Source organism: Xenopus tropicalis, chromosome 7 (genome assembly GCF_000004195.4).
Source record: "Xenopus tropicalis strain Nigerian chromosome 7, UCB_Xtro_10.0, whole genome shotgun sequence".
Taxonomy (NCBI): Eukaryota; Metazoa; Chordata; class Amphibia; order Anura; family Pipidae; genus Xenopus; species Xenopus tropicalis.
In genome coordinates, this window is record NC_030683.2 from 27,387,882 (window position 1) to 27,415,503 (window position 27,622).

The following is a 27,622-nucleotide window of genomic DNA, read 5'->3' on the forward strand; positions in this document are numbered from 1 at the left end:
TGAGAGTTTTATTTATATTACACTCAAACCACAAATTCCAGGTTGGACCAACTGGAAGATATGAATAGAATAAGAAAAAAAAAAATCTGTATGGACGTTTCGTTTTTGATATATTCTGTGTAGTGGAAAGTTTAAAATAAATGGTTTATAGGCTGTGCAATCATGTTAGCAACTGTTCTCCTTCAGCTAAGTGAAATAACCCTATATAATTAACATCTCATAAAAGACTGAGTGATTAAGAATAATAAACCTGAACCTTATATATTGTTAGACTGTAAGGAGTCAGATTGGTCTGGCATTATAGGAAAGCCAGTGAGAGTAGATAGAAAGTCCTGCAGACATAACCCAAATGTTAGCTAGGCAGGATTTCATGGCAGTGAGATATTAGAGACAATCATTACTCAAATTCAAATGTTGTAGTCTTGAATTTTAGGGCTAGATCTTCAGTGATGTGACTTGGTCCTTCTTGGCTTCAAACCCCATATTTATTTCTAGTTAGATACAAGATCTGTATCTGTACTGTTTGCTTAGGGTAATGCTAATGCGTATGGCGCATATTTTCGGCAAACATTTTTCAGCTTACCCTCCTACCTGTGCCTGCACCCGAATGAATTGAACACACTCGCGTGCAGGTACATGTAGCCGATATCCGCACAAAAAACGTGAGACTTTGCATTTTCAGCGGATTTTGGCTACATGTGCCTGCACCCGAGCATATTCAATTTAACCAGGAGTAGGCACAGGTAGGGGGAGTTTCAATCGTTTGCAGACCCCAAAGGCCCAGGCCTAGGATGGCACAAATTTAGGGGTGGCATGCAGCCCCGCCGCACCGACATTTTTAAATTTAGCTCCCATACGGAACAATGGGGACCTCTTCTCACTGCTCCGTATGGGAGTTTAAATGCCCGCGCATGTACAGGGTGGGGCACGAATGGGGGCAGCCTTGGGGAGCCCGGATAAGACACATTGGGGCCGATTCACTTAAGTGCGATAACGATTATCGCATGCTTTTTTGCGTTAAAGAGTACGCGATAAATAAGTACCGATTCATCAAAGTCATTTCACATGCGTTATTTACCTCGCATTGCGTTACTTCTCGCATAGATATAATACTAACGCATGATTCAAAAAACACATATGAAGTATTAAATATCGCTAAATATCGCATTAGTCTGTGCGAATATTAACACCTACTTGGGGCAGGCGGTAATTATAGAAAAGAACAGTTCGTGAGCTTTTGGCCCAGTCCTGCGCTTAAGGGCAAATGCCCATACCTGGTGCACTCTTACCTTCCAGTTTGTGCCTGTATGTTACCCAACCACTTAGATTGTAAGCTCTACGGGGCAGGGACCTCCTTCCTTCTGTGTCACATACCACATGGTACTTATATATATACATATATGTATTTATTGTATTTATTTATTATAACACTTGTCCTCCCTGTGTGTAATTTTGTATTCTGTAAGACTGTACAGCGCTGCGTACCCTTGTGGCGCTTTATAAATAAAGTTATACATACATACATACATACATACAATATGGACTTTGCAGTGGGATTTATTCAAGTCTGTGTTGGCCCCAGAGTGATGCAGCCTCCAGTTTGCAGGGAAATGGGCATTTTCAGAACAGTAGTTTTCCGAAAGTAATAATTACGTGCGTAAAATCGTGCGCAAATAAAGCAAGCTGCAAAACATATCGTGTGCAGTGGGAAATAACGTACGCGGCTGGAATTAATGCAAGAAAAACGCTCATCGCGAGTTAAATAACACAAAGAACATCGCACCTTAATTATGACGCCTGTCCTTTTAGTGACATGCTATAAATAGCGCTCGTTTTATTGACCTTTAGTGAATCGGCCCCATTGTTTTACTACTGTTTTATCTTGTGGTACAAAGTGGTTCTTTTATGGTTGGTTATGTATTCATTTATGTTTAGTGATGAGCGAATCTGTTCCGTTTCGCTTCACCGAAAAATTTGCGAATCTTTCAAAAGATCCGCGAAACGGTGAAAAATTTGCGAAACGGCGAAAATGTCGTGCAACAAAAAAAATTGTCGCCCACGGCTATTATTTTGTCGCGCGGCTATTGTTCCATCGCTCGCGGCTATTATTTTGTCGCGCGGCTATTGTTTCATCGCCCGCGGCTATTATTTTGTCGCGCGGCTATTATTTTGTCGCCCGCGGCTATTATTTTGTCGCACGGCTATTGTTTCGTCGCCCGCGGCTATTATTTTATCGCGCGGCTATTGTTCTGTCGCCCGCGGCTATTGTTCTGTCGCGCGGCTATTATTTTGTCGCCTGCGGCTATTGTTTCGTCTCCTGTGGCTACTATTTTGTCGCGTGGCTATTATTTTGTCGCCCGCGACTATTCTTTTTTGACGCCGGCGAATTTTTCCGCGGCGAAATTTTTCATCCGTTTCGAGAAACAATCCGCCAATGGCGAAACGCGGAAATTCGCCGTGAATCCATGCCTGGCGAAACTTTTCGCCCATCACTATTTATGTTAAGTACTAACGTTAATAAACAACTACAGCCTTCCCAATTGTGTAGTCATGTGTGGGGTGGAAAAGCAGGGACAACAGATAGCTGATTTCAATGATGCATCATTCCAGCGCATCCCATTGAATAACACACTGCCAAAGGAAGTCATTTCAGTATTCAAGAACAGCATCAGACTGGGGTGTCCAAGGCCCACCCGGCTGCAACTAGGGCCCCTCCTGGCATCTGCCTCCCCCTCTTCCTACTTAACTTGCAGCTGGAACAGGTGGGGAAGCATTGCAGCGTACACAGGGAGCGGGTCTGGGTCGGCCAGTCTCATGAAGTCTAGGGCCCACCAGGTTTTCCCAGTGTCCTGCCAGCCCAGCCCGACCATTTAAAAAAAAATGAAAAACTTGGAGCAGTGGGCAATACATGACCAGTGAACTGTAAACAAAACTTTTACAGGTGAGCGTTAGGTACCAATATATTAAGCAGTATATTTATTAGCCAACTCTGCCTGTGCTTACATGTAGAAATTAGCCAGCTGACCCAGTTCTCATAAAGACCGTGGGACTCTGCAGAGAAAGTTTTCTAAGTGTCAGCCTCCAGCTATCTGACCCTGCTGGAAACTGTATTTTACCACAAGCAGCCTGAGAAGCCCATTGTATATTTATATACATTTTTCTTGGGGTTACATTATTATTAGTAATACATGAGTATGTTATAACTGTAACATTATACACTCTCTCTGTGTTCTTCTGTCTCTCACATACACAGACACATTCCTTTCCTCTTTTCTCTCACATCCTCATATTATTTCTCTTTCTCTCTTACGTTAGAGACCCACAAATAAAAATAATACTGTGCAACAGGAATAATTAAAAGAATTTGGAACGACTATTAAAAAAAAGAGTGTTATTCCAATACTGGTATGGGACCTGTTATCCAGTATGCTTGGGACCTGGGGTTTTCCGGATAAGGGATCTTTCTGTAATTTGGATCTCCATGCCTTAAGTCTGCTAAAAATCATTTAACTATTGAATACACAGGCTTAATTATATCTTAGCTGGGATCAAGTACATGTATAGGACCCGTTATCCAGAATGCTCCGGTATTCCGGATAAGGGGTCTTTCCGTAATTTGGATCTTCATACCTTAAGTCTACTAAAAAATCAATAAAACATTAATTAAACCCAATAGGATTGTTTTTCATCGAATGAGGATTAATTATATCTTAGTTGGGATCAAGTACAGGTACTGTTTTATTATTACAGAGAAAAGGGAATCATTTAACCATTAAATAAACCCAATAGGACTGTTCTGCCCCCAATAAGGGGTAATTATATGTTAGTTGGGATCAAGTACAGGTACTGTTTTATTATTACAGAGAAAAGGGAATCATTTAACCATGAAATAAACCCAATAGGGCTGTTCTGCCCCCAATAAGGGGTAATTATATCTTAGTTGGGATCAAGTACAGGTACTGTTTTATTATTACAGAGAAAAGGAAAATCAGTTTTAAAATTCTGAATTATTTAAATAAAATGGAGTCTATGGGAGACCGGCTTTCTGTAATTCGGAGCTTTCTGGATAACAGGTTTCCAGATAAGGGATCCCATACCTGTACAAGGTACTGTTTTATTATTACAGAGAGAAAGGAAATAATTTTCAAAAAATAGATTATTTGCTTACAATGGAGTCTATGGGAGGTGGCGATTCCATAATTTGGAACTTTCTGGATAACGGGTTTCCAGATAAGGAATCCCATACCTGTATTTTCCTATATTAACAAATATATTTTGCTAAATTCTTCTCTTTAATACTTTGTACTCTTTTTCAGACACCTACTGTGCATTACTTGTTATATGTGTTGGATTACAAGCTATTTCAACCAAGCACAGAATTCCATTGTTTTTACCATTACAAGCAAAACTGTAGATCTCAAAGCCAAATCAATTTTAATGGCTTCAGAGACAAACGGGATGTTAAGTATAACAACTATGTTGCCCTTGAATTTATTTAACTTTTTCAAAAAGAAACGCGTAGAATACTGAAACAAGCATGGGGATTTGCAAAAATATCTTTGTAATCGGAACCTGGATATTGTTTTACATGGAAATACACTAAAATAACAGCCATAAATATGCACAGAATAAACAAAGATGATATATTCCAAGGAACTGCAGAGGAACACGGAGAGCTGCTGAGCACAGAACTTTAGCCCAAACTAAAGGGCCAGGGGCTGATTTTACAAACTGAGAATCCAAAGGGATTCATAGAAGTTAAACATTTTTTTTGGTGCATTTTTAACACTTTCTTGGCTGTCTGGCAAGTGTTTAAAATACTGATACAAATATCAAAGCAGATTCATTCCGATTTCTGTGCTGTGAGATGTTAAAGCTATGCGGCAGTATTGAGCTCTAACACCCAGATGGATCATACATAGCATTTAAATGGATGCAATGAATATTAATGGTGGCTTAAAATTTTGATAAAGACTTTTTCTATATCACTATAAAAGTTGTAACTAGTGATGAGCGAATCTGTCCCGTTTCACTTCGCCATAAAATTTGCAAAACGCATGAAACGCATTTGTTGCGCAACTTTTTTTTTTGTCACCCGCAGGTAATTTTTTTTGTCGCCCGCAGTTTTTTTGACGCGACCGTGCCTTTTTTGACGCGACCACACCCAACACGCAACGAAAAAAAATTCAGTGCGACACATTTTTCCACGACTAATTTTCACTGAAGTTTCGCAAAACAATTGGCCAATGGCGAAATGCGGAAATTCACTGCGAATCCATGCCTGGCAAAAAAATTCGCTCATCACTAGTAGTACAAGTATGGGATCCCTTATCCGGAAACCCATTATCCAGAAAGCTCCGAATTACGGAAAGCCCATGTCCCATAGACTCCATTATAATCAAATAATTCAGAATTTTAAAACTGATTTCTTTTTTCTCTGTAGAAATAAAACAGTACCTTGTAATTGATCCCAGCTTAGATATAATTAATCCTTATTGGGGGCAGAACAGCCCTATTGGGTTTATTTCATGGTTAAATGATCCCCTTTTCTCTGTAATAATAAAACAGTACCTGTACTTGATCCCAACTAAGATATAATTACCCCTTATTGGGGCAGAACAGCCCTATTGGGTTTATTTAATGGTTAAATGATCCCCTTTTCTCTGTAATAATAAAACAGTACCTGTACATGATCCCAGCTAAGATATAATTAATCCTTATTGGGGGCAGAACAGCCCTATTGGGTTTATTTAATGGTTAAATGATCCCCTTTTCTCTGTAATAATAAAACAGTACCTGTACTTGATCCCAACTAAGATATAATTAATACTTATTGGGGGCAGAACAGCCCTATTGGGTTTATTTCATGGTTAAATTATCCCATTTTCTCTGTAATAATAAAACAATACCTGTACTTGATCCCAACTAAGATATAATTACCCCTTATTGGGGCAGAACAGCCCTATTGGGTTTATTTAATGGTTAAATGATTCCCTTTTCTCTGTAATAATAAAACAGTACCTGTACTTGATCCCAACTAAGATATAATTACCCCTTATTGGGGGCAGAACAGACCTATTGGGTTTATTTAATGGTTAAATGATCCCCTTTTCTCTGTAATAATAAAACAGTACCTGTACTTGATCCCAACTAAGATATAATTACCCCTTATTGGGGGCAGAACAGCCCTATTGGGTTTATTTAATGGTTAAATGATTCCCTTTTCTCTGTAATAATAAAACAGTACTTGTACTTGATCCCAACTAAGATATAATTACCCCTTATTGGGGGCAGAACAGCCCTATTGGGTTTATTTAATGGTTAAATGATTCCCTTTTCTCTGTAATAATAAAACAGTACCTGTACTTGATCCCAACTAAGATATAATTACCCCTTATTGGGGGCAGAACAGCCCTATTGGGTTTATTTCATGGTTAAATGATTCCCTTTTCTCTGTAATAATAAAACAGTACCTTGTACTTGATCCCAACTAAGATATAATTAATCCTTATTGGATGCAAAACAATCCTATTGGGTTTAACTCATGTTTTATTGATATATTGTAAATGGCTTCATGTGTAAGAATACTGGTAATAATACCTTCAGAAACCTGATAACCAAGATGCTGCTTTATCCTTCATAATCTTGGACGTTTATCCCCATGTCTGCACTCAAATGGCCAGTTCTAGTATGGGAAATATTTGCCCTTTATTTTGTTATCCTTAACACTGAGAACTTTCAGAGCTGCAAATCTTTTATTTGGCTGAACCCAAATAATTGTTAGAAAGTCTTCTTTTGAGTTCCTTAATCCCTAAAGAATGATGTAATAAACTGAGCATAAGAAATGCATTAATATATATGGCTGTGCAACATCTGTTTCTCATTTTAGAGGTTGTTTCAAACAGTATATGATTTTTAACTTGAATCCAAAACTATCTTTTTTGTGAAAATCTCTTTTTTGACTACCATAGTTAGCAGCATGCCGCTCTGCAAAATACAAAACACTCTCAGGATGATAGCATTCAATTAAATGAGTAGGAAAGGTAAAAACTAAGTAAGCTTTATCAGAAAGGTCTATGTAAATACAGCCGTACATACTTAGAGAAAAGTTGCACCGAGTCCTCTATCAAAAGAAACACAGGATTTCTTGTCTCCTTTTTTGTAAACATGATGTTCCAGTGTCTGACTTCCTCTCTCAGAAAAATCTTTCATTCCTGGGTCCAGAGTCTCTCCTCTCTCCCTTCTCCTGCTCCCTCCACCCATAAGAATTCCTAAAACTCACTCCCCCCACCCTTAGACATGTGTGATGTGAGATATAATGACTAGAGCTACAGTAGGAAGCTACAAAGACCAAGCTAAAATGGCAGCTGCAATCTTAAACAGAGAAAGCTTCTAGGGCTCTTTAAACAGGTATGATAAAGCTTTCTGCAGAATAAATATATTGTTCTAGGCGGCACTAATGTGGCGAATCTATTGGCAGCAAAATGCCAAGATGACTTTCCTTCTTTAACAAAAATGATTTTGTATTCCTACATCTGCATTCCATGAGATGACATTTAATACTGCAAATCAGCTTTGGAAGCTTCCTAGTTCTGAATTTCATGTACTAGCACGTTCTTCTTTAAAAGTAAAAATTGAGCTAAAACATTTCTATGCTACTACTGATCAGTTGGAGATTAGTGCTGCATTCTAATGAAGAAATAAAGCTGCAGAATTCTGCTAAAACGGAAGATTTTGAATGTCAGGATAAGTCCAATACCTACAGTATCTATATGTAAAAGTTAAAAGCAACTTAGTTCATGGCTTCAAACTATGGACCTTCCAGAGCTGTATTAGAAGATTGTTTGTTTTTTTTGTTTTTAACTTATGCCATTATAATATCCATCTACAAAAAATGTAATTAAACTGAAGTATAACATGGATTTAAATTCAGATTTTTTCGCAATTTTCAAATTTTTGGTTCAAAAACTCCCAAATTCGAATATGTTCAATATTTATTATCACAAATTAATGTAAAAGTCAATGGGAGGTGTGCTGGGCAAAAATGCAATCGATTTTGTTTTTCAATTCAAGTTTTTGGAGTTTTTCAATATTTTTTTGAGAGTTTGTAGACCTATTGAAAATTATGAGAAGCATTAGAATTTGATGCATTTGAGGTTTTTTTTTTTTTTTACAGTTTAAATCAATCAAGTTTTTTATATTAAAATTTTTTAGTAAATAAGCAAACATTCGAATTCGAAATCAAAATTTTTAAAAAATCACAGAATTCATGATTTTTTTTAATCCCTTAGAACTATATTTTTAGAGTTAATTAGCTTAGGCGTTGCCTGGGTAATTTACATTTTTCAAATAAAGTACAGATATGATAATTAGTCTGTGAATTAGAGGCAAACATATAAAAATAATTTCCAGTTCCAACTTTTGAACATGCCACATAAAATTGACTGTGAGTATTGCAAAGAGTCTTTTGGTCAATAGTTGTCAGGCCGTCACTAAGGAGATGATTTATCAAAATATAAGTAGCGATGAGCGAATTTTTTCGCCAGGCATGGATTTGCAGCGAATTTCCGCATTTTGCCATTGCAAATTGTTTTGCAAAATTCTATGAGAATTTGCAGCGAAAAAATAAGTTGCAGGCATGTCAAAATAGGTATGGTTGCATCAAACTGGGCGCGGTCGCATCAAAATAGTCACGTCTTAATTGACGTGGTCGCATCAAAATGGGAGCAGTTGAGTCAAGATGGGCACGGTCATGTAAAAATGGGTGCAGTCATGTCAAAATAGGCACAGACACGTCTAAATGGATGCAGTCGTGTCAAAATGGGTGCTATGCATAAAAATGGGCATGGTCAGGTCAAAATGGGTGCGGTCGCGTTAAAATGCATGCGGTTGAGTCAAAATGCATGCTGCCGTGTCAACAAAAAGTTGTAGTCAACAAAAAAGTCATATGACAGACATGTTTCGCTAATTTTTTGCCGTTTAAATAATTTTTCTGTCATTTCGCTAATTTTTCGGTGAAATAAAACGGGACAGATTTACTCATCACTAAATATAGAGCTTTCTACATAAAATAATACTTAAGAGCTTAATATATAAAATAATACTTAATACTGTAAGTATAGAGCTTAATACATAAAAACTCACCCATGTTCTATTCATTCCTATGGGATGTTTAGAAGCATATTTATCAATGGGAGAAAATTTAGAGTTCACCAATTGATAAATACTCTTCTGCAAGTTTTTGACTTAATTAAAAATAAAGAAATGATTGTGATATCAGATTTTTATTTGTATTATAATTGTTGATCAATCGTTTAATATTAAACTAAAATTGCATTTGTCAGTAGAGCAATAATCGAGCATTAATAAATATATAGAAATAAGCTGCTTGGAATAAGATTAATGGAAAAATGTCATTTTTATTCCACTAAAAGAGCCCTGAACTTTAGCAACAATTCCCAGTACTTTGGAATTCTGATTTCAAACTGAGGAAGCCACAAATGCTGGCATACAATACTTATACGTTGTAATGAGCTTTGGCCTTCATAATACGTGATGGCCCAAGATCAAGAATCCTGTTTATTTCAGGAAAACAACCAAATACTTTGAATCACTGCCATATAAAAATACAGCATTCTGAGTTTAAACGTTAATAATCTATAATGACCTAGTCTAAATAGGGAATGTTGGAATTCAAGTCAGAAATTGCTTTGTACCTTTTTTTTTATTTATTTCTGTAGATCTTACATGGCTTGGTAACATCCTTGCATTGTGTAAGTAAGGTCACAGTATTGGTATTAAATGATTATTAGTGATGAGCGAATCTGTTCTGTTTCTCTTCGCCATAAAATTTGTGAAACGGCAAGAAAATTTGCGAAACGCATTTGTTGCACAATTTTTTTTGTCATCCGCGTCTATTTTTTTGATGTGACCGCATCCTTTTTGACACGGCTGCGCCCAATTTGACGCGTGACAAATTTTCCTGCAAATTCGCTGTGAATCCGTGCCTGGCGAAAAAAAATTGCTCATCACTAGTGATTTTTCCTTTCTGGCATATTATTGGCTTGATTATAAGGAGTATCATTATGAGGTAACATTAAGCTGGGACAAGTTAAGATGCAAATTTATTTTTTTAGTCAATGTTTTTAGACCTAATATTATGCCTTTTGTTATTACTGCAGAATTACTATCACAGAAATGTCTTGGTCAATTGTGGCTGCAATGCAACAGGGATTTTGTGAATATGTTTTATTATTATTAGTATTATTATTATTATTATTATTATTATTATTATTATTATTATTATTATTATTATTATTATTATTATTATTATTATTATTATTATTATTATTGTTATTATTGTTATTATGATTATTGATATTGATAATAATAATAATAATAATAATAAACATCAGCCATTTACCATTTTTCATGAACAATAAAATAGGATTACAGTTCATATATTTAACATTGTAACACATTATCCTTATCTGGAAACCCATTATCCAGAAAGCTCCAAATTACAGAAAGGACATCTCCCATACACTCCGTTATAAGCACATAATTCCAATTTTGGAAATTATTTCCTTTTCTCTGTAATAATAAAACAGTACCTGTACTTGATCCCAATTTTGATATAATTAATTATTATTGGAGCCAAAACCATCCTATTGGGTTTAATTACAGTTTAAATATTTTTTTTGCAGATCCGAAGGTAGTAGATCCGAATTACAGAAAGACCCCTTATCCAGAAAACCCCAGGTCCCAAGCATTCTGGATAAAGGGTCCCATACCTGTAATATTATGCTTATTATTGGGTTGCACTGAAGCCATACTTTTTCATCAAAAACATCAGGAAAATTCAGAATTTGAAAGCTAATTTTCAATTTACAGTTATGAGAAAGATAAAAATCTGTCAAGTGAGGACAAAAAAATGTCCAGAGCTTTAAAGTATTGCCATTCAGCCAAATCCCAAGCTGAATTTTAGATTGGGTACACGCCTATTAGATCTATTCCTAATAGAAATACAGAAATAGGGAATGACAATGAAATAGGCTAAATAATTAGAAGTAAGAGGGCCCAGTGACACCTGGGCCCACCGGAAGTTCTACTGGTATCCTGGTGGGCTAGTCCTGGTGACAATACTTGAAATAAAAAGGCAAACATACATCAGAGTTTCTCTCTGGGCACACAAACTAGAGCCAAAGATGCCATCAGGAACATAAGCACATAGATGTTTTATCAAGAAGACCATACCCACATAGCTTAAGAAGTTTAAGTAGAGGTTATAGATCTAATTTAAAATATCATTGTTGGTAAAATGTATATATATTATTTAATTATTTTAGGAGCCCTAAGGAATTTGTTCCCAGAATCCCTTTGGTCTATTTGCATACGTATGAGGCGGTCTCTTCCTCCCTTTTGACTTGTTCTTGAATCCCCACTCCTGGCTCTACCTAAGCTGATCAGAAAACCCTGCACTACACTGATGAGCCCCAAGAAGGGTGAAACCGGTCAAGAGGTAAGATGAAGGCTTACCTATACATTGAAATTCTACTCATCATCCTATCCATAACACTCTATCTTTTTCCTGCTTTCAAATTAATGTTTTTTTTAATGTGAACTCTTATATTTAGTTCTTGGACTTTACTCCTTGCCTCTTAGTCTCCTACTATCCCCTTTTCTCTATAAGCATTCTATGACTTTTATCTCCTTTATTTCCTTTTTATTCTATCTATATTGCCTCTACCATTGAGCAAAGACCCAATCAATGTTCAGTTCTGATGTTGTTCTGTGGATGTATTTCTTTCTCACTAAGCCAAATATTCAGCATCCTATTGATTTTTTAATATCATCTGCCTTCAAGTGTAGGCTACAGGTCAACCATATTTATACCAATTGTTATGAACACCTGTCCCTTTTAGTAACTCACCACAGGTTAGCTGATCCTCTTTTAGGGTATCAAATATGAGTCCTCGCACACGACTTGGGTGCTCACAAGTGGTTTCTTCACCAATACGGACAGAAGCAGTTGCTGACCATTGCAAAATCCACTTAAGATTACAGTCACATATAAGGGATTCAGCTCTGAAAAACCTATTAATAGAAATAGGCGCTATTAACAATTAAAAATGTAAATTATGAGAAGATGGATTGAGAGTATCAATAATCCACTGCTGCCTTACAGCAATGGGGTCCCATGTTCTTAGATTTTTTGCAAATAAAAATAACCTTGGGTCTACAACACACCAGAAGCCTGGTATTATATAGGCACAGATGGGAGAGATAGAGTTGTACCACGTAATACCATGCCCTGAAGGTGAGTTAGAAACCTTTTGTAGGTGGGCGAGAAACTTCTCTTGCAACAAAAGTCTCAGCTGACCCCCTTTTAATAGAAAGAAGGGTTAGTCATGCTCATTCTTTTGGGCACCCCTAAGGGAGGACAGGAAAAAACAACTGGTGGTAGATAGAAGGCCCTTTTGCACAGTGAGCCCTTGGATAAGAAAAAGGTCTCAGTAAAAGTCAGAAAAAAACATGTGAATGATGATTTATAAGGGGAGGGTTAGATCCTAGGTGTACCAATTCTACACATACGATCTATGGGAGTGTAGAATAAATGACCTAGATAGGATTACATCATGAGCAGTGTAAAGCTCCACCAGGGAGTAAAGTGGATTGTAGAATAAATGACCTAGATAGGATTACATCATGAGCAGTGTAAAGCTCCACCAGGGAGTAAAGTGGATTGTAGAATAAATGACCTAGATAGGATTACATCATGAGAAGTGTAAAGCTCCACCAGGAAGTAAAGTGGATTGTAGAATAAATGACCTAGATAGGATTACATCATGAGCAGTGTAAAGCTCCACTAGGGAGTAAAGTGGATTGTAGAATAAATGACCTAGATAGGATTACATCATGAGCAGTGTAAAGCTCCACCAGGGAGTAAAGTGGATTGTAGAATAAATGACCTAGATAGGATTACATCATGAGCAGTGTAAAGCTCCACCAGGGAGTAAAGTGGATTGTAGAATAAATGACCTAGATAGGATTACATCATGAGCAGTGTAAAGCTCCACTAGGGAGTAAAGTGGATTGTAGAATAAATGACCTAGATAAGATTACATCATGAGCAGTGTAAAGCTCCATCAGGAAGTAAAGCTGATTAGTAACCTTGGTGTGTCTCGCCAGCATAGGGACGCAAGGATATACAGTCATCTACTTGGACTTTGCTAAAGCGTTTGATACAGTACCTCACAGAAGGTTAATAATCAAATTGAGGAATATTGGCCTAGAACATAATATTTGTAATTGGATAGAGAACTGGCTGAAGGATAGAGTACAAAGAGTGGTTGTAAATGGAACATTTTCTAATTGGACCAGTGTGGTTAGTGGAGTACCGCAGGGGTCAGTCCTTGGGCCTTTGCTTTTTAACTTGTTTATTAATGACCTGGAGGTGGGCATAGACAGTACTGTTTCTATTTTTGCTGATGACACTAAATTGTGCAAAACTATAAGTTCCATGCAGGATGCTGCCGCTTTGCAGAGAGATTTGACAAAATTAGAAAACTGGGCAGCAGACTGGAAAATGAGGTTCAATGTTGATAAGTGCAAAGTTATGCACTTTGGTAGAAATAATATAAACGCAAACTATCTACTGAATGGTAGTGTGTTGGGGGTTTCCTTAATGGAGAAGGATCTAGGGGTTTTTGTTGATAACAAGTTGTCTAATGCCAGGCAGTGTCATTCTGTGGCTACTAAAGCAAATAAAGTGCTGTCTTGTATAAAAAAGGGCATTGACTCAAGGGATGAGAACATAATTTTGCCCCTTTATAGGTCCCTGGTAAGGCCTCACCTTGAGTATGCAGTGCAGTTTTGGGCTCCAGTCCTTAAGAAGGATATTAATGAGCTGGAGAAAGTGCAGAGACGTGCAACTAAACTGGTTAAGGGGATGGAAGATTTAAGCTATGAGGTGAGACTATCGAGGTTGGGGTTGTTTTCTCTGGAAAAGAGGTGCTTGCGAGGGGACATGATTACTCTGTACAAGTACATTAGAGGGGATTATAGGCAGTTGGGGGATGTTCTTTTTTCCCATAAAAACAATCAACGCACCAGAGGTCACCCCTTTAGATTAGAGGAAAGGAGCTTCCATTTGAAGCAGCGTAGGTGGTTTATCACGGTGAGGGCAGTGAGGTTGGGGAATGCCCTTCCTAGTGATGTGGTAATGGCAGATTCTGTTAATGCCTTTAAGAGGGGCCTGGATGAGTTCTTGATCAATCAGAATATCCAAGGCTATTGTGATACTAATATCTACAGTTAGTACTAGTGGTTGTATTTATAGTTTATGTATGTGAGTGTATAGATTGGTAGGTGTGGGTTGGGTGTGCTGGGTTTACTTGGATGGGTTGAACTTGATGGACACTGGTCTTTTTTCAACCCTATGTAACTATGTAAGATGAAGCCTCTTTTGTTTGTTTGTTTAACACAGAATAACTAAACTCATTTAACTCACTTATCTCATTTAACACAGGAATTTGCATCTAATTTAAGAGTTGACTTATGTAAACAATGGTGCTCTTTGTAAGGTTAAATGTGCTAAATGAGTTTACATGACTTAAGATAACACAGTTTCTTCAGTTTATCTCAGTTAAGATTCATTTAAATCCAAGTGGCTTCATCTGTAGATCCACTGTAGGGGAGAGCCCGTGATCAACAAAGTGAGGGTTAAAGTATTTTTGGTTTTAAGGCATTGTGAAGGGCTTTTCAGCTCCTTTTAGCCCTTCTCATCCTTACAGTGATGTTTTCTCTGCTCATGAATGTAAATAAGAAGTAGTGTGTATCTGTATTTGATACTGGAGAATCCACCGTGGCACCAGTATCACCATTGTCCTTGTGAATATGTTTTATCAAACTGTTTAAGAACCAGTTCCCCCAATTTTGTGTGAGAGTAATAACTCCTCTAAAAAGCAGACAGAACCTTAACTAGTCTAAGGAGCTCAGTGTAACCAGAATGAGTTGGAAGGACATGCTAAATAGTGCTACCCATACAAGCACCATGTACAAATGATTTAGGGGCCCATTTACTAAACAATTTTGAGATAATTTCGTATTTTTTTAACTGTTTTCTAACATTTCAGTATGTATGTGAAAAGTTTGTTAAAATTCCGTGACTTTTTCATGGTTTTTGTTAAATTTTTGTTAAAGACTACAAACATTTAAGAATTCTTTAAGGCTTTGGTAACACTTTCCTCTAGACTTTTCACCATATTTGATCTGTTGAGAACCATTGAGTCCTATGGAAGGCTTCCAAAGCAAAACATGGAAGGCTTCAAAGCATGAAAGGTTTTTGTGGCTTCACAAACTTTTTGTTATCATGACTTTCAGAAGGCAATTGTGACATTTTCGGACAAACGTTAAAAACATTTTCGTGACATTTTAGAACTTCAAAAATTATTGTGGTTACTCCAGATTTTTACCATATCGTGTTTTAAGCCCCAAAAACATTGGATTTTAGTAAATGAGCCCCATTATGTGATGCTCCAGTATTATTAGCAAGAAAACCCTTTCTTTGGTGGTAGAGCTTTTCCTGCCAAGCCGAGGCTTGAAATAGCAAAGGCTGCCCTAGTAAATGTAATCGTTTTCAAACAGCAGATGCCATTCACGTAATGTACTGAACATCTTATACAAAAAGATGATATTATAGATCTTCTATTGACTCACACTTGCCTTACAGGTGTCACTCTAACTGTGGTTACGGCTTGTTACATAAACGTGCACGTCAGCCTTCTACATCAATATGTAATGCAGACACACAGCTCAGTACTTACACTGTGTTTAAAGATGGAAGCTCTTGGAACAGCCCCGGGATAAGAGTTGAAAAGATATTCCCCGACAAATTCCTATAATAGAAAATGAAATCGCAGTTACACGCTTAGTCTGTTATTTCAAAATTAATCAAACAGGCAATAATGTTATCTTTATAACGTATTTATACAATTTGCACAAGAAGCATCTTTTTACCAACCCCTCCCCCCGCACAAATATGAATTACTTTTGAAGGCTCATTTATCAACATTCTCATTTTCATGGTTTTATTTGTTTTTGAAGCCACAAGAAAACTCATAATTTTCTAAAGCCACGAATGGCAAGTGATTTAGTAAAACAGCCTTTTCTTAAAAAAACCCAGAAAACATCTAAAAACAAAGCAAATAAATATTAGCCAGTTGCCATTGACTTCTACATAGAGATGTAGCGAACTGTTAACCGGAGAACTAATTTGCACGAAAATCGAGTGTTCGCAAGTTCGCGAACTTTTAGTGATGTTCACAATTTTGGGTTCGCCTTAGCTGGAGCCAAATTTTGACCTCTCACCCCAGAGCCAGCAGATACATGGCAGCCAATCAGGCAGCTCTCCCTCCTGGACCACCCCCGGACCACTCCCTTCCATATATAAACCGAAGCCCAGCAGCCATTTTACATTCTGCCTGTGTGTGCTTGATGAGTTAGCATAGGGGTAGAGCTGTGCAGGGGTTTGAGGGACAGTTTAGGTAGCTTTGCTGACTAGAAATCTACTTTCTACTGCTCTGTATTAGCACATAAGGAGAGAGCTGTGCAGGGGTTAGAGGGACAGTTTAGGTAGCTTTGCTGACTAGTAATCTACTTTCTACTGCTCTGTATGTAACTGCTGTGGGCAGCTGTCCTGCTGATCTCATCTGCTGTAACCCAATAGTCCTTGTAAGGACTGCTTTTATTTTCTGATTACTGTTACTCTTCTTTTCATTGTGTACTGCAGCTCCGTCTGTGTGTGTTGGAGACAGGTGTGCAACCACACATTCACATCATTTTTTTTTTATTTGTGTTTTTTTACTTTGCTACTGTAATTTATAGAGCCCAGTGCTATTAGTCTAGCTGTGGGGGACTGGTGTGCTGCTCCTAGTAGTTCACCCCCAGCACCAACCAGAGATCACTTTTTTTTTATTATTATTTTTTTTTTTTTAATTTAACTTACTGTTCTTTAATGTGTCCAGTGCTGTTTGCTGTTGTTCATAGTAGTGCACCAAACACGTTACACATAGTAGTGACATTGCATTGCAATAAAATCACCTGAGCGATGTTTTTCCACCAGCAATAATATATTCCGTATCCACTACTGCAGCGTTTTGTCTTTGCGTGTGAACCGGCTGTAACCTTTACACGACTTGATTGGCATGTAGGCGCCGGACGTTTTAAATCAGTTTATTACACAAGTTTAGAAATGTAGTGTGATTTCTGCCCTTTACAGCACAAAATGCAACGCTGTGTCAACAACGTATTTTTCAGAGAAGTTTTTGCCCTTGATCCCCCTCCTGCATGCCACTGTCCAGGTCGTGGCACCCTTTAAAAAACTTTAAAATCAGTTTTCTGGCCAGAAATGGCTTTTCTAGGTTTTAAAGTTCCCCTTCCCATTGAAGTCTATGGGATTCGCAAAGTTTGCAAAAGTTCGCACTTTTTGGCGGAAGTTCGCGAACGGGTTCGCGAACTTTTTTTGTGAGGTTCGCTACATCTCTACTTCTACATGACCGTGACAACTTTTAGATGGTTTACTTGTGTATTTGCCACAGTTTTGACACATAGGGGGAGATTTATTAAGACACGAACGCTCCGAGCGTATTTTCGCTGATTTTTTCGTGCTTGCGCGACTTTTTCGTACGCTTGCGCGAAAGATTCGGAAAGGTTCTGCCATTGTTTACAATTGTTCGGTACAAAAATTTCCTGACTTTCGGATCACCAATACGATATTATCATGACTAATACGATTTTTTCGTAAGCATTTTCGTGATATTTGCGATCTTCAGAAATTATTGGATCCAATCCGAATTTTTCCCATTTGGGATTCGAACTTGTGTTTTAATGAATCGGCCCCATAATAAATGAGAAAAAAATGTTTTTTTCCTGCAAAAAAAGTATTTGTGCAAAAAAAATACAAATCATGAAAAACAATAAAATACAAATGTATTACAAATAAACGGTAATGGGAAAATTATTCGCAAAGCAAAAATGTATGCCTCTGTGCCAACAAATTTGCCTTTGAGCGAATTTAATATGGGCTCCGCAAATGTTATTGTTTGCGACAGTGCGCAGTGTATGTAATAAAACTCCAAAGGATTACGCCTGCCTTCAAGGGATTCCATACCTTTATACATTACTTGTGTATCATTGTGAGTAAAATGGTTCATATCATTAAATCTATATCTATACACAAGACAATAGCAGAGCTGTAAAACAAAATAACTATAAATTGTCGCTAAAATCTCTTGAGAATAGTCACAGAATGGAGTAAAATAGTCTGAATGTTATTTAAAGGTTGTTTAAAATAGGTAAAAATAAGCAAAGAACTAGAAAAGCAAAATTAGAATTAAATCTTGTGGGCAGTCTTTGAATTACCAAGTGGATGACGGACCCTCACTCTTGGGGTCTATATGGGCTTTCTGCACCCAAACAAAAGGGGGCAGATTTATTATGCAGTGTGTTTCCATGTAGAAAAATAGAATTAAACCAAAAATCATAATGTAGGGGCATCAAAATTACACGGGATCTGATTTTTCAGACTAAGATTGCTAACGGTACTGCTCAATGAGCTCTTCCTTTCCCAAAAAGCTATGGAGGAAAAATGGAGGCAGGAGTCTGATCAGCATTTCATCCCTGTCACTACTGCAGGCATCTTCATTAATTCGTTATTTGTCAGCAGTTCCCAGTGTATTTTCCTCAGTACCAGCGACAGACAGTATTCATTTCATACGTTTGTATTGGCAGAAGGTATGTCTGCATCAAATCCAAGATTAAATTGATGAATTACAATCTCAGTCTTTGGAAAATGATCGGACAATAAACTGATCTGATGACACAGCCCCTCTTCACTCCCATCTGGAAATATTCAGGCATAGATGACCTAGTCGAGTAAACAGGAATAATGAACTAATTATGTTCCTCTGCAAGGAATTACTGTATACTCATGTAGGGACCCATAGGGTTAAGTGCCCTATAGCTTCATATCCCTACCTTTCACATCTTTGCTGTTATTGGGCAGAGCCCTCTATACTCAGGTTACAGTTGAAACACTATCCCTTATAGGTTTAGTTAGGTTGTACACTCCCCCTGCAGACTGATATAGTGTCTGGCAGGAGGGAGTGTCTTTCTCTTTTGGCTGCAGGCTGTGTCCTAGGCAGAGCTCCATCTGAGCCTGGGTGCAGTTAGGCCCCAGTAACACTACTGGAACAACTAAAGTCGGGGACAGGGCCCCGTGAATGAGAACAAGTAAGCACAGCAGAATATTTCATAGCACTCTCTAGGAGAAGTGATCATAGTCAGTCTAGCTAGAAATGGCAGCCATTAGCCCCAACAAAGAAGTTATTAAGGGTTTAGCCTACCCCAGGCTCTGTATGCCTTGCTGTAGGGACCACAGTTAAGACGCAGGATTCAGGCAGTACTTCACCCCTGAACCACAGTTGGCTGGAGGGGATCTGTTCCAGTAAAGGGCATCCATCTTGGGCTATCAGCTAATACTCTGCACTTCTCTATGTTGGGCTTTGCTGTTTCCTAAAGGTCACAACTGCTGTTTATCACTGACAATCTATATCTACTGCTTGTGAGTATAATACTCTGATAACATCTGTGTCTTGGACAATAAACAAGTTACTAGTTCATCAGCAAGAACCTTTCTGGCGTCTATTATTACAACTGCACCACACAGCTCTATTCAAGTTGTAGTTCAACACCCTCAGCTCCACCTATTCATCTCCCACTTAGCGGAGGCCCACACTGGGAAAAGGAATCGCATGTAACACATGCTCCATACCAATTACTAGCCCGGGTTTTGCCATATCCTAGCCAAACAAGTGTTACACTCACTATAAAGATGCTGTTGGCATTTAAAGCTATTACTGAAGTTAATTTTTCATACTTGTAAAAACTGGGCAAACTGAGAAAAAAGGATAGGGGATCTCCGCAGTTATAGGGCATGTATTTATTATTGGTATCATCCCTTTTTATTGCCAACCTATAGCACCCACATACTGTAAATACTATAGTGCTGATGCCATATATTGTACCATATCCTTGTTATGTTGTGTGCCATGTGGGGCAACACACTGCATAACAAGATTAAAGAGCAGTCAAAGAAAGTAGCTAAAGGAATTATGTCTTGCAACAGTAAAGTCGTTCTAATGAATTAAACCTGCCTTACTACTAGTTTACCCATTTATCCATATACAGTACTCTGTAAGTTTTTTAATACGGAGTATGATGCAACCTTGGGAGTTTTATTCATTCCAATTGGTTTATTAAACTGCTTTATAGTTAAACTGTAATTGTATTTTCATTATCGTGGGACCAAGCTCATCCTGAAACGATTTAAAAGTATGATTTGTCCATCAACGAAAACAGCCATTACATGAGATATCTGAGGGAGTCAACACCATTGATCACCTTCCCAATGAAAACAATAGGAGACACTTTGCCTATGGTAGAAGCTCATTCCTTCTGTGCATATCTGCATTTATACTGCATATACAATAATGGTAAAAGCTACCATTTTGCTACCCTTTGAAGAGATTGTCTATTGGATTATAATACAGAAGAGCCATGAATATCCTGTTGTTAAGACCCCTGTTGTAAAATCTAAGGATATTTAAAGTCACGTCAGAGTTCCATGACCTGTATAAAGGCACTCGGCCTTTGGCCTTGTACCATTATGAGTTCATGCAAATCCTCTGTGACTTATAATATCCTTTTATTTTACAATAGGTAGTTAATTATTTAATACAGGTATGGTATCCCTTATCCAGAAACCCGTTATCCAGAAAGCTTCGAATTATGGAAAGCCCCTCCCATGGACCCCATTTTAATCAAATAATTCAGGATTTTAAAACTGATTTCCTTTTTCTCTGTAGTATAAAAACAGTACTTTGTAATTGATCCCAACTAAGATATAATTAATCCTTATTGGATGCAAAACAATCCTATTGGGTTTAATTACTGTATTATTAATTTTTTTTAGTAGACTTAAGGTATGGAGATCCAAATTACGGAAAGACCCCTTATCCAGAATACCCTTGGCCCCAAGCATTCTGGATAACAGGTCCGATACCTGTATATAATTCTAAGCCTCAGTGCAGGTTATATGTAAGTCCCACACAGAAGTATGTGTAGGGGATCAGAGGACTCTTTCCTCTGACATCATCCCACCCAGTTACAGACACTGGGTGGGCACTGCACTTTAAATGTTAGTTCCCAGTATCTTTCTTTATATGCAAAGAGAATTCAGCCCTTCTGAAATAAGTACAGCCCAGAAAAGTGAGTGCAATCCAATTTCTGCAGAAGTGTGCCATATACAAATATATACAAAAAATAATGTTCCATACAAAAAATAGCATTTACCTTATTCTGTACTGTATTTGCCATTGTCTTTGTCAGGAAGAATGGAATATAAGCTACTTATAAATAGATTTTCCATTCTATGTCACTATAACTACTGTTCCCTACAAAAATAGCAAGCAGCACTCCCAGATTAGTGAGACAGAAACAGAATACTAGGGCTGACTTAAATACTTGTTATTTTGGAATAGTTCTTTTTTCGTAAATCCTGTTACAATATTGTTCATCTTGAGGGCATTAACATCGAGGGTGGAAAGAACTGTCCATAAACCTGCAACCGCAGACTTTCTTTTGGCTTCCAAATACCACAATCTGGATTTATGCAAACACTGAGATGTAAATACAGTCCCCTTCTGTTCTCTTTGGAATGCTTTGATGAATTACTAATTAATCAGCTGTTTAAAGCACTAATGAATGAAGTGAAGTCCAAATGCAGTAAATCCATCACTAGGTTCTTCCTTAAATATTTTTTTTTTATCAGAAGTGACAAGTCTAGACACTGTACACAATTAAAAGGGTCATGGGATTTCTGGGAATGGGAACAACGATGAGAAGATAAAATTGTGCAGAACAGAAGATAATGTTCTTCTCATGGACACAGAAACTTGGGTTATTTTGCTGACTGAAATACACTTTATGGCAAGTACATATTCAAAAGAATTTGAATAGTATGGCTTCTGTATTAATAATATGGCACTTGTATTTGTCCTTTTCATAACAGAACTGTCTGACTGGCAGCTTTTAATTCCAGCCCATTCTCACAGGGGCCAAGAGAAGAAAGTTTGGGGCATTTTTAAAGAACATGTCTAAAACACCCAACATCTCATCTTGAGTGATTTATTTCAAACAATTTATTGTGTGGGTTACTGTTCAGCAAACCCTTGGCAGACATGGGCTACCAGCTCAGCCTCACTTGATCAGATAGGCAGCCTATGAGTTCCCAGATCAACTTCTGATCAGTTAGAATATAACACTAGTCAAGCGTCATAACTGGGCAATGCGTGCAGCCCACAGATAATGCTTTTGCACTTTATTCATGTGATCTAATAATGATCCAAGGGTCAATGTTTATCTCTTGGCTGGATGAGTGAATCGTACCATTTATGGCCATCTTAATCATACAGTATGGCCAGGTCAGTCTTAAAACCCCAAATATGTGCTGATAGAGACTCCCATACTTGTCAGGGATCACCTAACGGAACAATCAGATTTGTTCTAGTTGGGGCAGTGTTGGGGAGGCTATTTTTTTTTCAAAATTCAAATGTGGAAGCACATTATGATTAAACTGATTACATTTTTCTTTTAACCAACTTTTCCCTGACCGCTATTATATTTACAGAAAAACTCAAAGAAGAAAACCCCAATTGTGCAATTTCCCCTAAAACATTAGCAAGAAAGATCAAATAATTCCATTTTTTATTCTACATTTTAGGGAAAAAAATCTAATTATAAAATAGCTTACAAGCTAAAAAATACCCCCCCCCCCCCACTGAGTTCTGTAGAAACTCATCAGGTTTTAGTTTTGTACTCCACCTATTAAACATTTTTTGATTAATAAACCTTACAAAATTTCATTTGAAAAGCTAAAAATAATCAATAATTTTCTTAAATCCCTACAAAAGTAAACATTTGAATACATTTGGTCCTAAGTATTTGATGAGTCCAATAACAATTCAAGTAAGAATAAAGCTAAATTACATTTGACATGCTTAAGACAGTAGACCGTTGCTCTAGGAGATAAACAACACTAGTACTCCAGACCTACCTCTCCCCCAGAGTTCCATAAAAGAGGGCATAAAGGTGGGGCACCATGGCAGCAAAATGACCTGAGCCGACCTTGCTACTAATATATATATATATATATCTATATATTAGATTGTCAATTCTCTATATCCTTCACTGACTATGGGTAAGTTCCCTTTTCTTCCCAGTTTCACAGGACATAATGACAAACCAGTTTTCAAAGGTGCTGGGAATAGTTGCTACAATGAGAAATAAGGACAACATTCAACTCAACATTATACACACATGCAACTGTAAATATATTAAATGTAGCTTCCTTTAATGAAAATTAGAAAATGCAGGTGAATGATGGAAAACATCGCTACCAAAAGAAGATTCTACTTACAGTTTTTGAAGACTGAAGAGACCTAGGAACATTTCTGGGGCTAAACAGCCAATCCTGTTATTAGACAGGTCACTGGAAAAAAGAACACAATTGCAATAGTTTAATTTACTTTGTGTTTTGATTGCCATAAGGATGTTTTTATGATACTTTCCAAAATTGTTTCCTCTTCAAACCAAGAATTCAGTTATTTTGCATCATGTTGAGCTAAAGCAGAGATATCCAACATGCGGCTCTCACCTGTTTGTAAACTACAACTTCCAGTTTCTTCTTCTAATTGAGTCATATAAGCAGCAAATGATTGGCTGCACCATTCACATTTCATCCAACTAAATCAGTGGTTCAAACCTTCCTAATGCCGCAACCCTTTAATACAGTTCCTCATGTTGTGGTGACCCCCAACCATAAAATTATTCCTAAGACCATTGGAAATACGGTATGTGTTTTCCGATGGTCTTAGGCGACCCCTGAGAAAACCGCTGAACTAAATCAAACCATCTGTGTTTTTTTACTAGGAAGGACTATGTGCAAAGTGTAAAATATTAGTGCAAATCACTCACATTGTAAATGGTATGTAAGGTGCATCATCAATTTTCATTTACATAGAGCTAGGAAGTTGCAATAATACTATAAAAACAGAAGTTATAATCATTTTAACAATAGTAAGAGAAGGAAATGGTAGGGTAAGAGGTACCTGCTCAAATGACAGGACAATCGATACTTTATAAATAAAGTACAGGCGGCTATTGTATGCAATTGTTACGCCTAGAGTTCCCACAACAGATCCTCTATATTCCAGCTTTGGCCATGATATTTATTACCCAGTAGAACAGGGATACCCGTGAGTCACATTCAAATGGAAAAAGTTGTTGGGGAGCAACAAAAGCATGAAAATGGTTCCTGATAGTGCCAATAAAAACTATAATTGACTATTTAATAGCCCCTATGTGTACTGCTAAAATGTTTTAATGGGTTTAATTCTTTACCTGATTTAAACATACAGAATTTAAAAAAAAAAAAAAAATGTCTTTTATTTTGTTAAAAAGAAGATCCATTCCTACGTCAGCTTTTTAGTCTGTGCCTGAAGCTTCTAGACTTGAACTGGTTTTAAATTATCTTCCTTGGTTGAAATAACACATCAACAATGTCAGGCCATTACAGTAAAATATAATAAAATGCAGGCAAGTTCTATCATAAATGCTTTGTTAAAGGAGAGAGATAAATGATGTTAAACACCTGAGGGAGAATATTAATTCAAACTAATATCTTATTTCAAAAACGACTAAACCATGTATGATGCCATTCATTTCTTACAAGCAGTTCTTTATTCAAGTCAAGTTTTTTTGACATATTAAGTGAACGTAGGCATATGTCAATTAACTGCACTCTTTACAAAACCCTCTACAAGTTGACCTTATCGAAAGGCTTGCTGTCAATTTAACTTTGTTAACTTGTCCTTTCTTGCTTTAAAAAATTGTGATCACCATGTACCCACTGTGTACCAGAGAATTCCATTACTGAACTGTCCCAAGCAGTAAAGTTGCCCTTCTTATGATGATGAAACATCTTTTCTTCCAGCCTCAGTGGATGTCCTCTTGCCCCCTGTACTATCTTAGAGATGAAAAGTTCATCCTAAAATCTTTCCATTTGCCTTAAATGATATGATGGAAAGGCTGCTTTCTTGTTAGGCTTTGTCTCTACAATGTTCTGAAATCCTGTATAAACTGAGGTAGAGGAAGATCATTCTGCCGTTACTTTCGGATAAATAATTGCTTAAATATTTTTTTATCCAGGGGTTCTAACAAGGTTAGCTGTAATTTTATTTATAAGTCTCTAATTTGCCTGCAAGTTCTGTCAGGCAAGGGCTTATCGCATTTAGCTCATCTTTCAGTTAGTGGTCTCCTCCCTGTACTGTAGGTGGAACAGGGGATGTGAGATTTAAGAACAGATACCAAATAGTAGATGGTTTATAATGTTGAGTTATGGTGCCTGCTCAACTCCCTGCCTGATGTTCCTTGGTTACAGTGATTATCCTTGGCTTTTTGGCAAAAACATTTAAGGCAGTGCTTGAATATCCATATTTATTCTTTGTTAGGCATAACCATGTTTTCATAGGCATAACCAATTACCTAAATGAATGCTTGGACGGTAAATTGTCAGAAAGTATATTTGAAGCAGGTAAGAGAACCAACAAGATAAATGGCATTAATTATTACTCATTAACTGGCAAAGTTGCTTGCAAGGGCTGAAAACTACATATCGCACCATACTACAAACCAATATTATTGGTATGTAGTATGCAAACAAACAATAGGCTTTTGTTGGCTGGAATCACAGTTTTGGAATGTATGCTAAAAGCAAATACCAAACCACTGCAGCCCATCCAGGTTTCCTTCTAGATCCCTTTACATAGGTTTAGTTTAACTACAAAGACAGAAATAATCCAGTAGTCCATGGTAAGTGATGCTAAACACATTAGGGCTTATTTGCTTACATTTTAATAAAAAAATATATGCAGTTGTTGTGTGTTTTGTGAGTTTTACTTCCGTTCTGCTCTAAACCAAGAGAAAAACATAATATACCTCCCAACTTCTTACTTAGATGGGTTGGTCCTGGTCCAGCTACTTCCCAAAGGGACAGAGGTAAAAATAGACTTGGGGTGGGTCAAGGGCATGGCCATTGTCAGGTTGGCCAAACTGTATGAATGAAATTTGGTGAGATACAGGCACAATTTTCCTTAGTATTACTCTATAACTCTCAAGGTGGGTGTTAGCATGAATACTAAAATGTACATTAGGGCTGCAAAAACAACTGACCCATAATGCCATGCACAGATTTGCACTTGCTGCAATTTTGTCCAGTATATTGAAGCAAATGTGGATGCAACTGAGTTCAGAATTTTCATAAGTGGAGGTTGAGGTTACAATTATATCTGCATGTGATTCTTTAAGGGCTGCACCTATTAACACAAGACTTCAGTGGGAACCGTGGAATTACCGCTACCTTCAAGGAGCTCCAGGGTTCCCCTGCACATACACAGTGTGCAAATACATAGAAGTCTAGGGAGCATGATTACCCCTAATGAATGGTATCAATATACATAAAGTCTGCGTCCATTTTTGAACAACTGCAATTATGGCTGTGTTTGTAACTGAGCCTTAATGGCTGAACATTTTATCTGCACTTTCCCAGAGATCATTTCATGAACCTGTACAGATATTGGAACTCAGAGGATGCAAGGATTTAAATACTGGTTTCCATTTTTACATTGCTTTATGGTTCTGGGAATTCAGCCAAGACAGATGGTCAGCAAACTTTGGAATAACAGAGAAGTTTTGCAAATGTAAAATAAAAAAATAAAGTCAAACCAGCACTGAAAGAGTCAACTCCTGTAATAGCTGTAATTAATTTCACTTTCCCAAAGTTCGTTGGAAATGGAAATAAAACGTGCAAATGTAAGAAGTAAAGCAATTATTTTAGACAAATGTTTTCCCAATTACCGCAGAGGGTGCTATTAAAATACATTTATGTTTTGTTGACATAATCCAGCGACCCAGTTTCATCAGAATTGGCTGATGTCCACAGATTATCCAGGCCTCTGAAAGGAAATAACTGTGGCTATTTTTTCACATCTACATATACAATGAACAACCCACAACATGAAATTACTCCTCGCATTGTTGTGCAGTTTATTAGGGAACATTAGAAAGTAGATTGTAGCCAAGAGAAAACATTTTCAACACAATTAATACAATATGTATGGTCTATTTGGTATCAAATCAGATTCTATTAAAATAGGAACAAAAGGTCAAATTACTGGGAGAGGGATTAAATGCTAAATTGTAAGCACCCTGGTGACTATCACTGGGTTGCCTTAACCAACCCAAAGTCATGGTCCAGCTCATGGTCTTTTCTGCACTCACACAATCTTATTGCCTACTCCCAGCTACCCCCTGTGCTGATTCAAGCTGGGTATATGCACACTACACTATCAGCGCACCAGAGGTCACCCCTTTAGATTAGAGGAAAGGAGTTTCCATTTGAAGCAGCGTAGGTGGTTTTTCACGGTGAGGGCAGTGAGGTTAT

General features: G+C 37.4%; 1 protein-coding gene across 1 annotated transcript in view; it reads right to left on the bottom strand.

Moving 5' to 3' along the window:
- The window catches only part of adgra1 (adhesion G protein-coupled receptor A1), a 426,613-nt gene that overhangs the window by 336,293 nt on the left and 62,698 nt on the right, over positions 1 to 27,622 (bottom strand). Inside the window, exons 4-6 of the mRNA XM_018095935.2 lie at positions 23,540 to 23,611; positions 15,828 to 15,899; positions 11,933 to 12,096 (exon numbers count right to left, since the gene is read on the bottom strand). Coding sequence (XP_017951424.2) covers positions 11,933 to 12,096; positions 15,828 to 15,899; positions 23,540 to 23,611 — 308 coding nt within the window. The remainder of the gene's footprint in view (positions 1 to 11,932; positions 12,097 to 15,827; positions 15,900 to 23,539; positions 23,612 to 27,622) is intronic.